The sequence below is a fragment of the Leucoraja erinacea genome, chromosome 24, assembly GCF_028641065.1.
Source record: "Leucoraja erinacea ecotype New England chromosome 24, Leri_hhj_1, whole genome shotgun sequence".
Taxonomy (NCBI): domain Eukaryota; kingdom Metazoa; phylum Chordata; class Chondrichthyes; order Rajiformes; family Rajidae; genus Leucoraja; species Leucoraja erinaceus.
Window position 1 is genome coordinate 32,831,539 of NC_073400.1, and position 16,225 is coordinate 32,847,763.

General features: G+C 52.2%; 1 protein-coding gene across 1 annotated transcript; it reads left to right on the top strand.

The window, feature by feature from the left end:
* Positions 1–521: 521 nt before the first annotated feature.
* On the top strand, positions 522–11,434 carry LOC129708968 (coagulation factor X-like). The gene is made up of 5 exons (XM_055655072.1): positions 522–673; positions 2,014–2,174; positions 8,816–8,840; positions 9,763–9,891; positions 10,992–11,434. Exons 1-5 carry the CDS (start codon positions 601–603, stop codon positions 11,147–11,149), a joined length of 546 nt encoding a protein of 181 aa, XP_055511047.1. The 5' UTR covers positions 522–600; the 3' UTR covers positions 11,150–11,434.
* Positions 11,435–16,225: the final 4,791 nt, after the last annotated feature.

A 16,225-nucleotide genomic window follows, 5' to 3' on the forward strand; every position in this document is an offset into this window, starting at 1 on the left:
CCAACATCAGTCTGAAGAAGGGTCTCGACCCAAAACGTCACATACTCCTTTTCTCCATAGATGCTGCCTCACCCGCTGAGTTTCTCCAGCATTTTTTGTCTACTGCCAGAGGAGGTAGTTGAGGCTAGGACTATCCCAACGTTTAACAAACAGTTAGACAGGTACATCGATAGGACAGGTTTGGAGGGATTTGCACCACACGCTGGCAGGTGGGACTAGTGTAGCTGGGACATTGTTGGCCAGTGTGGGCAAGTTGGGCTGAAGGGCCTGTTTCCGTGCTGTATCTATGACTGGTGTAGCTGGGACATTATTGGCCAGTATGGGCAAGTTGCGCCGAAGGGCCTGTTTCCACACTGCATCACTCTATGACTCTGTTTAAGATTTTGACCTACACCCAGAAGTGTACAATGTTGAAATTGCTTTTACTGGAAGTGGTGTTTTGGCATTTGGGTAGCAGCCTGATCGAGCTATTGATTAACTAGATATTTGCGGTAAATAAAACCAGTGGCCTCACTGACAAAATATTGATCAGCATCCGTTTCAAAACCATTCCTCGCGAATCCTCCGTCGTCTTTCACAGCCCGAGGAAAAGATTGAGGAATGAACATGAATGCAAGGGTGAAAAGCAGAGAAGTCATCGTCCTGCTTTACCTGTGCGGACAGGTGAACTGCTGTAAGTAACTGTAAACACCATTTAAGGTAGACAAAAATGCTGGAGAAACTCAATTGGATGAGGCAGCATCTGTGGAGCGAAGGAATAGGTGGCGTTTCGGCCCTCCAGCCTTTGACCTCATTGAAACATATAGAACAGTCTTCTTGTTCAAGAAGGAACTGCAGATGCTGGAAAATCGAAGGTACACAAAATTGCTGGAGAAACTCAGCGGGTGCAGCAGCATCTATGGAGCGAAGGAAATAGGCAACGTTTCGGGCCGAAACCCTTCCGGGTTTCGGCCCGAAACGTTACCTATTTCCAGAAGGGTTTCGTCCCGAAACGTTGCCTATTTCCTTCGCTCCATAGATGCTGCTGCACCCGCTGAGTTTCTCCAGCAATTTTGTGTACCTTAGAACAGTCTTCTTGGGTATGGCGTGCACAGCCTAAAGTTGTCGGACAACTTGTTCTATTTGATCTTATTTGATTGTGCACACTGAGTTGATTGCATTCGCCGAAACAGGGCGGACCAGGTGAAGATTGCAATCTCCCACCCCATATAGTATAGAAACATAGAAATTAGGTGCAGGAGTAGGCCATTCAGCCCTTCGAGCCTGCACCGCCATTCAATATGATCATGGCTGATCATCCAACTCAGTATCCCGTACCTGCCTTCTCTCCATACCCCTTGATCCCCTTAGCCACATCTAACTCCCTCTTAAATATAGCCAATGAACTGGCCTCAACTGCCCTCTGTGGCAGAGAGTTCCAGAGATTCACCACTCTCTGTGTGAAAAAAGTTCTTCTCATCTCGGTTTTAAAGGATTTTCCCCTTATCCTTAAGCTGTGACCCCTTGTCCTGGACTTCCCCAACATCGGGAGCAATCTTCCTGCATCTAGCCTGTCCAACCCCTTAAGAATTTTGTAAGTTTCTATAAGATCCCCTCTCAATCTCCTAAATTCTAGAGAGTATAAACCAAGTCTATCCAGTCTATAATGAAAGGCCTGGATAGAGTGGATATGGAGAGGATGTTTCCACTATTGGGAGAGTCTAGGACTAGAGGTCACAGCCTCAGAATTGAAGGACGTTCCTTTAGGAAGGAGATAAGGTGGAATTTCTTTAGGGTGGTGAATCTGTGGAATTCTTTGCCACAGACGGCTGTGGAGGCCACAAGTCAGTGGATATTTTTAAGGCAGAAATAGATAGATTCTCGATTAGTGCGGGTGTCAGGGGTTAGGGGGAGAAGGCAGGAGAATGGGGTTGGGAGGGAGAGATAGATCAGCCGTGATTGAATGGCGGAGTAGACTCGATGGGCCGAATGGCCTAATTCTGCTCCTATCCCTTCTGACCTTTCCTCCCTCAGTGTTCGTGCAGAAGCCGGTGGCCAACAGCTTCCTGTCGCGGGTACGCAGAGCTAACGCTGGTCTGGAGGAGTTGCTAGGCAGCAACCTGGAGAGGGAATGCTTCGAGGAGATCTGCTCCAAGGAAGAGGCCCTGGAGCATTTCGAAGATGATCAAAAAACGGTGAGGCACAGAGCCATAGAGCGTGGAAACAGGCCCTTCGGCCCATCTCTCTCATGTACACGGCTCTCAGAAATGTTGCTATGGTCACAAGGAATAGGTGTAGAATTAGGCCATTCGGCCCATCAAGTCTACTCTGCTATTCAATCATGGCTGATCTATCTCTCCTAATCCAATTCTCCTGCCTGCTCCCCATAAACTCTGACACCCGCACTAATCAAGAACCTATCGAGTCGTAGAGTCATAGAGTGATACAGTGTGGAAACAGGCCCTTCGGCCCACCTTGCCCATGCCGTCCAACATGTCCCAGCTACACTAGGCAGACTGAGTGGTGCAGTGTGGAAACAGGTCCTTCGGCCCAACTTGCCCACACTGGTCAACATGTCCCAGCTACACTAGTCCCACCTGCCCATGTTTGGTCCATATCCCTACAAACCTGTCCTATCCATGTACCTGTCTAACTGTTCTTAAATGTTGGGATAGTCCCTGCCTCAACTACCTCCTCTGGCAGCTCGTTCAACACACCCACCACCCTCTGTGTGGGAAAATAGATTCCTATTAAATCTTTTCCCTTTCACCTTGGACCTATGTCCTCTGGTGCTCTGGTTTTCTCCCACATTCCAAAGGGTTGTAGGTTAATTGGCTTCTGTAAATTGTCTCCTTAGTGTGTGTAGGACAGTAGGTAGTTAGTGTAGGTGGTGTCATGATGTATGGGTGATCCTTTGGCCATAAGGAATAGTAGAATGAGGCCATTCGGCCCATCAAATCCACCACCATTCAATCATGGCTGATCTATCTCTTCTCCTAACCCCATTCTCTTGTCTTCTCCCCATAATCTCTGCCACTTGAACTAAACAAGAATAGAGAGATTAAACGAGTACTTACCAGTACGAAGTTTGATCTGTATTTTATGAGGAGTTACGATGAGGGATTACGTGAAGAACCCACCCAGTGCGCAGGCGCGGCATACTTCCAAGCAGCGGTGTGGAATCACAGGTAGACACAATATATGAAGTAAAGATAGTAAAGATTAAAGAGACATCAGCTCGAGTTTGATCCATATACTGAGGGTGGGAGCGGAGGGCACGTAATCCCTCATCGTAACTCCTCATAAAATACAGATCAAACTTCGTACTGGTAAGTACTCGTTTAATCTCTCTATTTTACTTCGGAGTCACGTGAGTGACTACGTGAAGACTTCAAAGATCTGTGATTTCAAACCGTGTAACAGCTATATCACTCGCTGCCGAAGTTATCGAGGGAGGAAGTGGTATCTAAAGACCAACGAATCTGTTTGTTTTTTGAAAACAAAAATGTTTATTAAACAATAACAAAAATAGCTCCCTTGGGCTTAAAATTATAAGTTTGCAGTTTCTAAAATTTTCTCTGCAAACAAGTCTTTCTGCATCAGCGGTTTATGATAAAATATCCGGAACGTTGATTCCCTTGACCATCCTGCTGTGCTTAGGATGTGGTCGATGGGAACATCCATCCGTTCCGCAGCTGATGTAGATGCTGCCCTGATAGAATGGGATTTAAAAACATCAGTGTTAATCCCTGCAGCTTTCAGGACCTGTTTTTAACCACCTGGATATAGTTTGGCTGGTTACCCGTCCAAAAGGCTTCTTGTGGCTGACCCATAAGGCTTTTTCACTCCCTCTAAGTGTATGGGTTGTGTCTACATAGTTGTATAAATGGGTCACTACACAGAGCCTAGGTTCTGGAGGGTAGGCCCGGAAGATTAATGGCGAGTTGGACATACCTGGCCTGGTTTGTTTAACTAACCCCGGCATAGTAAATGTGATGCAGTCTGGGGTAGTTACCATGTTGTCCAGTCGTAGTTGATGTAGTGACTGGACCCTTTGTGCAGAGACGAGCGCCATTAGCATGATGGTCTTGAGCGTGGATTGCTCTAGACTGAGGGATCCCACCGGTGGCCATCCTCTGAGGTGTGATAGCACGACACTTATATCCCATACATGGGTATACCTGGGTGTAGGGGGTTTGATATTGTAAATCCCCTTGAGGAGTTTTATGACTAGCGGGTGGGACCCGATGCTATGGTGTCCTGTTGGCATAAGATAAGCAGACAGGGCACTTCGTGCTGCATTGACGGCACTGTAGCTCATCTTCTGGTCATGGTGTAAATGGGCCAGGAACTCCAACACGTCCGTGATTGTGGCTTTCTTATACGACGTCCCTGCATCCAAGCAGCACTGCTCCCATTTCTTGATGTATGTCAGGTACTGCTTCTTGGTTGAGTCTCGCAGGGATGCCGACATGGTGGTGATAGTTCTTTCTGATAAACCCAGTTCCTGGTAAGGCCTGGTTAAAACCTACAAACCAGGAGTTTTAATTTTTTTATGGCATGGATGACTTATGCCGGATACTGGGTGAGTCAATAGCTGTGGATGACTGTTAAAGACCATAGGTGACTCTACCACCATGTCGTGAAAGACTGGGAACCATGGTTGGGTAGGCCAGTCGGGTACGACCAAAATACCTGAAGCAGAGTCTGACTGTATTTTCTGGAGTACCCGGCTGATGAGGCAGAAGGGAGGGAAAGCATAGAAGAAGAAATTTCCCCAATCCAGCGTGAAGGCATCTACCGCTGCTGCCTCTGGGTCTGGTTCCCAAGCCACATACATGGGTAACTGGTGATTCAATCTAGACGCGAACAAATCTATATCTGGCGTTCCATATTGCTTAGTAATTTTTGCAAATATTTTTGGATGTAACATCCATTCGATGTTATCATTGAATTTTCGTGACCTGGTGTCTGCCACTGTGTTTAGCTTACCTGGTAGATAGGCAGCTGATAGCCAAATATGTCTCTCGACACACCATTGCCAGATTATATTAGCCAATTTGTCGCATGATACTGATTTTATGCCACCCATGTGCTTGATGTAGGCCACCACCGTTGTGTTGTCAATCATTAACCTAACATGCACGTGCTGCATATTGGATGAATATGCTTTTAGCCCATAAAAGGCGGCCAGCATTTCCAAATAATTTATGCCTAGTGAGTGTAGTAGCGATGTCTCGAGATTAGTCCATCTGCCACCTGTGCTGGATATAGAGTTAGTAGCTCCCCAGCCTAAAGCACTGGCATCAGTCGTGATGACTATGTTAGGATTAGTGATGGCAATGGGACTGTAACTGTGCCAAATATTTTCTGACCACCACTGAAGTTCTGATATGGCCTCAGTGGGTAAATACATTGTTCGGTCATAATGCCCCCTATTTTGGTGTAATGAATGTGTCCTTGCTCTTTGTAAATTTTGGTAATGCAAGGGTCCATATTGTGCAGCTGGAAATGCTGCTACAATACTCCCAATGACTCTGGCAACATGCCGGATCCTTGGTTGTGTATTTGCGATTAAATTGTTGCATGCTTGCGCTAATGCAACCTTTTTATCCCTTGGCAGAGTAACAGTCATGTGGGTAGAATCGATGGTGAAGCCTAGATAGTCCATATTAGTTGACGGCTTCAATTTCGATTTATCTGGATGTAGAACAAATCCCAACGTTTCAAGGAGTTGTTTAGTAGCTGAAACTGCTGTGACAGCTAGTTCCTTGGTTCTCCCCATTATGAGAATATCGTCCAGATAAGCCATGACTAGGTATTTTTGTTCTCTCAATATTTTCATGGCTACTTTAAGAATTTTGGTAAATAATCTGGGGGCTGTTGTTAACCCATTGGGCAGTGCTCTATATTGCCATAGTTGCCCCATCCAGATAAATTTCAGGTATCTGAAATGATCCTTGTGAATGGGTACTAAATAGTAAGCATCTTTAATGTCTATGCTTGCCATGAAGTATCCCTTGGAGATCAGTTGTCTGGCAGTGACAAATGTCTCCATTTTGAAATGTTGATACTCAACAGATTTATTTAGTGATGTTAGATCAATGATGATGCGACATCCACCATCTTTCTTGGTTTTAATGAATATATTTGATACAAATTCCAATGGCTCATGTCTGGTCCTTTCAATGACTCCTTTAGACATGAGCCTATCTAGTTCAGCCTGTCCTTTCTCCTTCTCTAGTTGAGTGGGAAGGAATACCCTTTGGGGTATATGCTGAACCGGCGGTATTATGCCTGTTTTAAATTCAATTTTATATCCACTAATACTGTTGAGTATGTATTGGTTGTTAGTGATAGTACACCAAACATGTTTAAATAATCGTAAACGCCCTCCTGTTAGTAAAACACCCTTGGTTATTGTATGTTGACAGGAACCAGACCCACCTACCTCCATGTTCATTTTTGGGAGCGTCTTCGTTGGTGGGTTTGGCTCGCGGGCGTTTTTGTTGGTGCTGTCACGGGGCGGCGTATCTTCCCACGGCTCCGCTCTGGGCCCCTCTCTAAAAAAGAGCTATGGGGGTAGTGAGGAGCGGTAGCCAGGCTTTCACCAGTCCGGTATCTGCTGGTGGATGCCGAGGGGTGCTGCCAACTGGGTGTCTTCGCCCTGCTCGGCGCTGGTCCTGCCCTCATGAGGCCTACTGGTTTGGCCGCCGCTTCAAGTTCTTTGAGCCTTTTTCCCAGGTCAGCCCCAAATAGCAGCGCCTCCTTCTCTTGCGCAGGAGCTTTGCAAAGCCCTGCATATTTGGGGTTGAGGGCAGGCCTGATGTTTTCCCGCCTTAAGTTGTTCATCTCAAAGTGGGTGTTACACATCAGAGCTAGGACATCCTGTTGAGGTGTAGTGAGGTCCGTGTGCTCTGCGGACCGAGCAAAGGCGGTGATGGCAGCGGTATGGAGCTTCAGGATGCGCTGCATTTTCAGCTCTTGGCTCCTAATATGTTGGCCTAGCTGGCTCCATATCTGGCCATTGACGGTCTTAACGCGCAGCGCCTCACAGTTCTCGGGTGCCGTGTATGTCTCGAGAGCCTCCTGGATTACTTTTTCCTGGAGAGGCTTGTTGGATAGCCGGTTTATGCTGGCCGCCATTTTTGGGGTCAGCATTCTCCCGGCCTTCGGGGGCGCCGCATACCGGTTGACCACACCCAGCAGCTCTTCTTCCTCCTGCTCCCCTGGCATACTTGTGCAGTCGTCCGCCTGCCCCTGCGATAAGCCAGCCCAGTCCTGGCCTCCCTTGCTGACCTCAAATAAGGAGGGAGCAGAGGGGTAAGGTGACGGTTTGGAGGAGGCCTCAGCCCGTCCTCCCTGGAGATGCCTTGCCTGCATCTCCTGCTCGAACATTTGTTCGAGGAGCTGCCTCATGCAGCTTAAGCGGCTGTCTCCCCGTTTAGCCGGTGGAGAATGTTCCCGTTCCTCCGACGAGTCAGAGACCACCGGCCGGTCCGTTTTACGGGTGGATTTCCTCCCTGTGCGAGGTGTTGAAGTCGGCAGCACAGGGAGCGGCTCGGGGTCGGGTGTACGGGAGCGCTGAAAATGCTCCTCTGCCGCCGGTGGCTGCCGCCCAGATGTTGACCCTTCCTCGGGGGGAGTTTGGCAGGCAGTCCGTTTGCTTTGTCGCTTGCGGGTAGCCATGCTAGCGACTCTGTAATACAAAAGACTCACTTACCTGAGGTCTTGTCTTTAACCTGCAGCTGGAGAGCCTGGCTCCAGCTGCCGCCGCTGTTGCACTGCTGGCGTAATGCCGCGCCTGCGCACTGGGTGGGTTCTTCACGTAGTCACTCACGTGACTCCGAAGTAAAATCTATCTATAGTAGACACAAAATGCTGGAGTAACTCAGTAGGACTGGCAGCATCTCTGGAAAGAAGGCATGGGTGACATTTAGGGTCGAGACCCTTCTTCAGTCAGCGGAGTGGGTGGGACAGAGATAGAATGTAGTCGGAGACAGTCAGACTGGTGGGAGAACTGGGAAGGGGGAGGGAATGGAGAGAGAGGGAAAGCAAGGGCTACTTGAAGTTAGAGAAGTCAATGTTCATACCTCTGGGGTGTAAGCTGCCCAAGTGAAATATGAGGTGCTGTTCCTCCAATCTATCTATCTCTGGTTGGCACGGACTCGGTGGGGCCGAAGGCCTTGTTTCTATGCTGCGTTTAGGAAGAACTGCAGATGATGGAAAAATCGAAGGTAGACAAAAATGCTGGAGAAACTCAGCGGGTGAGGCAGCATCTATGGAGGGAAGGTCTCGTCCCAAAACATAGAAAATAGGTGCAGGAGTAGGCCATTCGGCCCTTCGAGCCTGCATCACCATTCAATATGATCATGGCTGAACATCCAACTCAGTATCCTGTACCTGCCTTCTCTCCATACCCCCTGACCCCTTTAGCCACAAGGGGCCACATCTAACTCCCTCTTAAATGTAGCCAATGAACTGGCCTCAACTACTTTCTGTGGCAGAGAATTTCAGAGATTCACTACTCTCTGTGTGAAAATGTTTTTCTCATCTCGGTCCTATTCCTTCACTCCATAGATGCTGCCTCACCCGCTGAGTTTCTCCAGCATTTTTGTCCACCTTCTGTTTCCATGCTGTATCATTCAACTCAACTAAACTGGCTCTGGGGCAGTCGGTAGGAGGCTGCCAACCAAGGAATTCACATGAGGGATTAAACACTCCGACGCACAGTTTCATATTACCCGAGCTTCCAGCAACATGCAGGTCTCCTGAATAACCCAGCGAGACTGCTTCTTCATGTATCATAAATGAAAAGGTTTTTTTTTTTTTGCAGGAGAACTTCTGGAAATGGTATAAAGGTATGTGTGTTTATTGGTCGCATTCAACACACAGGTTAGTTATTAATGATCCTCACAGTCTGAAGTGGACTCGTGCATTCATTAAGATAACAGGCTGTGAAACACGGGGCATCATATTAATGTGCTCGTTACTGATTGTCATCGTTTTGAGGCATCTGTCGGGAGCGGATGGGAAGGTGGGATAACATAGAATGGGCGATCGCCGGTCGGCGTGACATCGATGGGCCGAAGGGCCTGTTTCTGTGCTGTATCTCTAAACTAAACCAAACTTAATTAAATCACAGAACGATACTATATCGATTCGGTGGGCCGAAGGGCCTGTTTCCATGCTGTACCCTTTCAATCAATCAGTCTTGCTATTGAGGGAGTGCAGCGTAGGTTCACCAGGTTAATTCCCGGGATGGCGGAGCTGACATATGATGAAAGAATGGATTGACTGGGCTTGTTTTCACTGGAATTTAGAAGGATGAGAGGCGATCTTTTAGAAACATACACAATTCTTAAAGTATTGGACAGGCTAGATGCAGGAAAAATGTTCCCGATGTTGGGGGAGTCCAGAACCAGGGGTCACTGTTTAAGAATAAGGGGTCGGCCATTTAGGACTGAGACGAGGAAAAATGTTTTCACCCAGAGAGTTGTGAATCTGTGGAATTCTCTGCCCCAGAAGGCAGTGGAGGCCAATTCACTGGATGTTTTCAAGAGAGAGTTAGATTTAGCTCTTAGGGCTAACGGAATCAAGGGATATGGGGCGTAAGCAGGAACGGGGTACTGATTCTGGATGATCAGCCATAATCATATTGGATGGTGGTGCTGGCTCGAAGGGCTGAATGGCCTACTCCTGCACCTATTGTCTATGTTTCTAACCCTCCAACCCCTGCCTGTTCCAGTATCTGTCCCAATGCCACCTCTACTGTTCCTGCAGGTTCCCCACTGGTGGAAAATGTTCCAGATGAGCATGGTGCCCATGCCAAGCCAGCGCTAAACTCCACACTGTCGACAAACACCACAGAGGAAGGGGGCGGACCGACCGTGTCCCCTCCGCCTGAGCGGGGTGAGTCTCCCACACTGATTCACACAAACACACACAGAGTGCTGGAGTAACTCAGTAGGTCAGGCAGCATCTGTGGAGAACGTGGACAGGTGACTTATCAGGTTAGCATCCTCTTCAGAATGGGCCGTTTGAGTCTGAAGAAGGGTCCTGACCCTGAAATATCACTGTGAAACGTCACCTATCCATGCTCTCCACAGATGCTGCCTGACCCGCTGAGTTACTCCAGCACTCTGTGAAACGTCACCTATCCAAGCTCTCCACAGATGCTGCCTGACCCGCTGAGTTACTCCAGCACTCTGTGAAACATCACCCATCCATGTTCTCCACAGATGCTGCCTGACCCGCTGAGTTATGGTGCAGCAGCATCTATGGAGCTAAGGAAAGAGGCAACGTTTCGGCACGAAACCCTTCTGGAAATAGGCAACGTTTCGGCCCGAAACGTTGCCTATTTCCTTAGCTCCATAGATGCTGCCTGACCCGCTGAGTTACTCCAGCACTCTGTGTAACGTCACCCATCCATGTTCCCCACAGATGCTGCCTGACCCGCTGAGTTACTCCAGCACTCTGTGAAACGTCACCCATCCATGTTCTCCACAGATGCTGCCTGACCCGCTGAGTTACTCCAGCACTCTGTGAAACGTCACCTATCCATGTTCTCCACAGATGCTGCCTGACCCGCTGAGTTACTCCAGCACTAGTCATTGTTTGGTTTGATGTTTAGTATTATCTGATCGGATTGGATCGAATGCAAAACAAATATTCTCGCTGAACCTTGGTCCACAATCACAATCATACTTTATTAGCCAAGTATGTTTTGCAACATACGAGGAATTTCATTTGCCGTACAGTCATACCAATAAAACGCAACAGAACGCACAAAACACATCCACCACAGTGACTCCTCCACATTCCTCACTATGATGGTAGGTGAAAAAAAAACAACCTAACCAACAACAGTAAACGTGATTATGAATAAACTTAAACCTAGTTTGGAAAAAATGCAACAATTGTGTTAGTACAATAATGGTTTAACATTGCAAATTTGGTCTTTAATTGTTGCCTGTAAAGATTCTGACTTGCATCTTTCATCCCGCCACCAGCTTTCTCCTGCAGTAAACGTGATGTGAAGTTCATCCTCACGTTGGGAAAGCAAGTCCTTGAAATGCAAGAGCAAGACATTGAGTATCGCCGGAAACGAATTGAACATAAATCGAGACTGGTCAACACAATACAGAAATTCTTACACGATTCAGCCTGATCGCATTAGAAACATAGAAATTAGGTGCAGGAGTAGGCCATTCGGCCCTTCGAGCCTGCACCGCCATTCAATATGATCATGGCTGATCATCCAACTCAGTATCCCGTACCTGCCTTTTTCTCCATACCCTCTGATCCCCTTAGCCACAAGGGCCACATCTAACTCCCTCTTAAATATAGCCAATGAACTGGCCTCAACTACCCTCTGTGGCAGAGAGTTCCAGAGATTCACCACTCTCTGTGTGAAAAAAGTTCTCCTCATCTCGGTTTTTAAAGGATTTCCCCCTTATCCTTAAGCTGTGACCCCTTGTCCTGGACTTCCCCAACATCGAAACAATCTTCCTGCATCTAGCCTGTCCAACCCCTTATGAATTTTGTAAGTTTCTATAAGATCCCCCCTCAATCTCCTAAATCTCTAGAGAGTATAAACCAAGTCTATCCAGTCTTTCTTCATAAGACAGTCCTGACATCCCAGGAATCAGTCTGGTGAACCTTCTCTGCACTCCCTCTATGGCAATAATGTCCTTCCTCAGATTTTGTATTGATCAAACTGATTCCATATTTACACCACTATGTAATTAGAATGCAAACTACATCAACATATTCAGTTTGGAGTAAACTGAAACATTAAAATGTCACCTTTGCTATTAAAAGCTCAGCACTGTGTAACATTCCAGTCAATCAGTCACATTGGAATAATACTTGTCACACTTGGTGTACAGGACATAGTTTGTGTCACAGAAATTAAACGGCAATCATATATCATGAAATACAGACTTGTTTATTTTGTGATGTGAGGTGGTGGTTTGGGCATTTCCCACTGTCCATCTCTCAGTGGCTTTGAGTGGTGGTGGTGGTCAAAGGTGTTTGGTGATGGTGATCCTTCAACCCCAGCTGTCCATCAACAGCTTGCGATGCTCAAAGTCTGAAATAAAAATAGTTCTCCTTGCCAGGAGGTAGTGATCCATGTCAAATCAGATAGCCTGGCCATTACTGTCATCGCTGACCAACCAACCACAGTATGGTCCTGACCTCCTATCCACCTCATCGGAGACCCTTGGAATATCTTCAATCAGACGTAAAAAGCCGGAGTAACTCAGCGGGCCAGGCAGTATCTCTGGAGAGAAGGAATGGGTGATGTTTCGGGTCGAGACCCTTCTTCAGACCCAGTCTGAAGAAGTGTCTCAACGCAAATCATTCTGTCTGAAGAAGGGTCTCATCCCGAAACATCACCCATTCCTTCTCTCCAGAGATGTTGCCTGTATTTTTGTGTCGATCTTCAACTTAAACCAGCATCTGCAGTTCCTTCTTACACACTTCAATCATACTTTACCTTGCACTAAACGTTATTCACTTTATCCTGTCTCTGAACACTGTGGACGGCTCGATTGGAATCACGAACAGTCTTTCTGCTGACTGGATAGCACGCAACAGGAAAGTCCTGGGATGTCAGGACTTTCATATGAAGAAAGACTGGATAGACTCGGCTTGTACTCGCTAGAATTTAGAAGATTGAGGGGGGATCGTATAGAAATTTACAACATTCTAAGGGGTTGGACAGGCTAGATGCAGGAAGATGCAGCATTTCGTTGTCTCTGTACTGTACACTGACAATGACAATTAAAATTGAATCTGAATCTGAATCTGAATCTGAAGATTGTTCCTGATGTTGGGGAAGTCCAGAACAAGGGGTCACAGTTTAAGGATAAGGGGGAAATCTTTTAGGACTGAGATGAGAAAAACATTTTTCACACAGAGAGTAGTGAATCTCTGGAATTCTCTGCCACAGAATGTAGTCGAGGCCACAGATCATTGGCTATATTTAAGAGGGAGTTAGATGTGGCCCTTGTGGCTAAAGGGATCAGGGGGTATGGAGAGAAGGCAGGTACGGGATACTGAGTTGGATGATCAGCCATGATCATATTGAATGGTGGTGCAGGCTCGAAGGGCCGAATGGCCTCTACTCCTGTACCTGTTGTGTATTGTCTGTCTGTCTGAGACACTGTGTCTGAAGAAGGGTCTCGACCTGAACCGCCCCTATCCCTTCTCTCCACAGACGCTGCCTGTCCCACTGAGTTACTCCAGCACTTTGTGCCTGTACCAGTTTAACCCAGCACCTGCAGTTCCTTCCTACACCTGGCGCAGAGATGATTTGTGCGGCCATTGGCCGGCCTGAGCCTCAGGGGGAGAGGCGCATGCGCCGGGCCCGTCCCTGCCCACAATGCCCCGCGCCCAGCGGCGGCTACAGGACACGGTGAGTCGTAGCCCCGCCCCCCCCGGGTAATGGACCCCCCGTCACCATGGACGCCCCCCCCCCCCCCCCCCCCCTCATGGAGACCCCCCCGTCACCATGGAGACGGCCCCCTCCCCCCCCCCCCCCTCACCATGGAGACGGCCCCCCCCCCCTCACCCCCCCCGTCCCATGGAGACGCCCCCCCCTCACCCCCCCCTCACGCCCCTTGCCCCCCCCCCCGTCACCATGGAGACGGCCCCCCCCCCCCTCACCCCCCCCGTCACCATGGAGACGGCCCCCTCCCCCCCCACCCCCCCGTCACCATGGAGACGGCCCCGCCCCCCTCCCCCTCACCCCCCCGTCACCATGGAGACGCCCCTCACCCCCCCGTTCACCATGGCTACGCCCCCTCCCCCCCGTCACCATGGAGCGGCCCCCCCTCCCCCTACCCCCCCCCCCCACTAAGATGATGGAGACAAACCCCCTCCCGTCCCCATGGAGACGGCCCCTCCCCTTCCTCACCTCCCCCCCTCACCCACCCCCCCCCATGGGACGGACACCTCCCCCCCCCCTCAACCATGGTGTCACCCCCCCACACCCACCATTGAGAACGTCACATGGAGACCCTCCCCCCCCTCACCCCCTCCCCCCCCCCTCCGTTCACACCACCATACTCTCATCCCGCCCCTCCCCCCCCCCGGCCCCCCGTCAGAGGAGACGCCCCCTCCCCCCCTCACCACCAACCCCCCGTCACACCCTAGACACCATGTAAAACGACGCTCACCCTCCCCCCCACCCCCCTCACCATACACACACACAGACACCCCCCTCCCCCCACCTCACCCCCCCGTCACCCATCAGACGGCCCCCCCTCCCCTCACAACCCACGTCCACCATGGATACTTCCACCACCTCTCGCTCCCCTCACGCACCCCCCCTCACCCTCCCCCCCCCCCTCCCCCTCTCACCCCATGGAGACCCCCTCCCACTCACCCGCACCGGGGCCGCGTCACCATGAGACTGCCCCCTCGCCCCCCCTCACCCCCTCACCCCCCCCGTCACCATGGAGACGGCCCCCCTCCCCCCCTCCTCACCCCCCCACGTCACCATGCGATGACTCCCCCCCCCTCCCCCCTCACACCCCCCCGTCACCATGTAGACGCCGCTCTGCCCCTCTCCCTCCCCCCCCTCCCCCCCCGTCACCATGGAGACTTTCCCCCCCCCCCCCAACCCCCTTCACCCCCCCCCCTCCCCCCCCCCTCACCCCCCCTTCACCTGGGATACGCCCCCTCCCCCCCTCACCCCCCCGTCACCATGGAGCCCCCCCCCCACCGCTCACACCCCCCACCCCCCTCACCATGGTAGACGCGCCCCCCCCCCGGCCCTCCCCCCCCCGTCACCCAGGGGACCCCCTCGCCACCCCTCACCCACCCCCCCGCACCGCCCCCCCTCCCCCACCGACCCCCGTCACCATGGAGCCTCGCCCCCTCCCCCCCCCTCACCCCCCCGTCACCATGGATACCCCCCCCCCCCGGTAACGCCCCCCTTCCCCCATTAGGACGTCTCCCTCCCCCTCCCCCTCACCCACCCCACCATAGAGACTGCCCCCCCTCCCCCTCACCCCCCCTTCCCCATGGTAGACTTCTATCCCCCCCCCCCCTCACCCCGAGACGGGCCCTCCCCATGTCCCTCCCCCCCCTATTGTCCCCCCCCTCACCCCCCCCCGTCACCAGCAGGTACGCCTGTCCCCCCCCCCTCACCCGCCACCCCCCCCGTCCACCTTTCTGGAGACGGCCCCCTCCCCCTCCCCCCCCCCCACCCATGTAGCCTCTCCCCCCCCCTCCCCCACCCCCGCCGCCCCGGGATGTAGACTCCCCTCCCCCTCCCTCCCCCCCCCCTCACCATGGAGACCTCCCCCCCTCCCCCCCCCCCCCCCTTCACCATGAGGACCCCCTGTACTCCCCCCCTCACCAGGTGGAGACGGCCCCCTCGCCCCCCCCCCCGGTAGCGCGCCGCCTCCCACCGATTTATACGCCCCCCTCCCCCTCCCCACCCCCTCTCCCCTTGAGGCGGCTCCCCCCCCTCCCCTCCCACTCCCTCCCCCCACCCGTCCCATGGGAGCCCCCCCCACCCCTCGGCCCGCCCCGTCACCCATTGAGACGGCTGCCCCCTCCCCCTCACCCCCCCCCCCCTGGCTCCTCCCCTCCCCCCTCACCCCCCTTCCCTCCTGAGACTGCTCCCCTCCCCCCTCACCCCCCCCCTTCACCATTTAGACTGCCCCCTCCAGCGCCCCCCCACCCCCCCGTTCCCACCATGGAGTCGTGATTCCCCCTCCTCCCCCCCCGTCACCTCGATGGAGGGACGGCCCCCTCCCCCTCCACCCCCCCCGTCACTCATGGAGAACGTCCTCCCCCCCCCACCCCCCTTGCACCTGGCGCCGGCCCCGGCCCCCCCCACCCCCCCCGTCACCATGTAGACTGACCCCCCCCTCACCCCCACCGTCCATGGAGACCCCCCTTCCCCCTCACCCCCCCCTACACCATGGAGACTGCCCCTCCACCCCCTCCCCCCCCCCCTTCAGCCATGTAGACGCCCACCACCCCCTCACCCCCCGCCTTCACCATGGAGAACTGCCCCCCCCCCGGGTAATTGGACCCTGCACCATGGAGACGGCCCCCCCCCCACTCACCCCCCCCAGCCCCCCCTGTCACCATGGAGCCGCCCCCCCTCCCCCCACCCCCCCGTCACCATGGAGACGCCCCCCTTCCCCCTCATCCCCCCCCGTCGCCATGGAGACGCTCCCACGCCCCCCCCCTCCCCCTGCCCCCCCCCGTTCTCCATGGA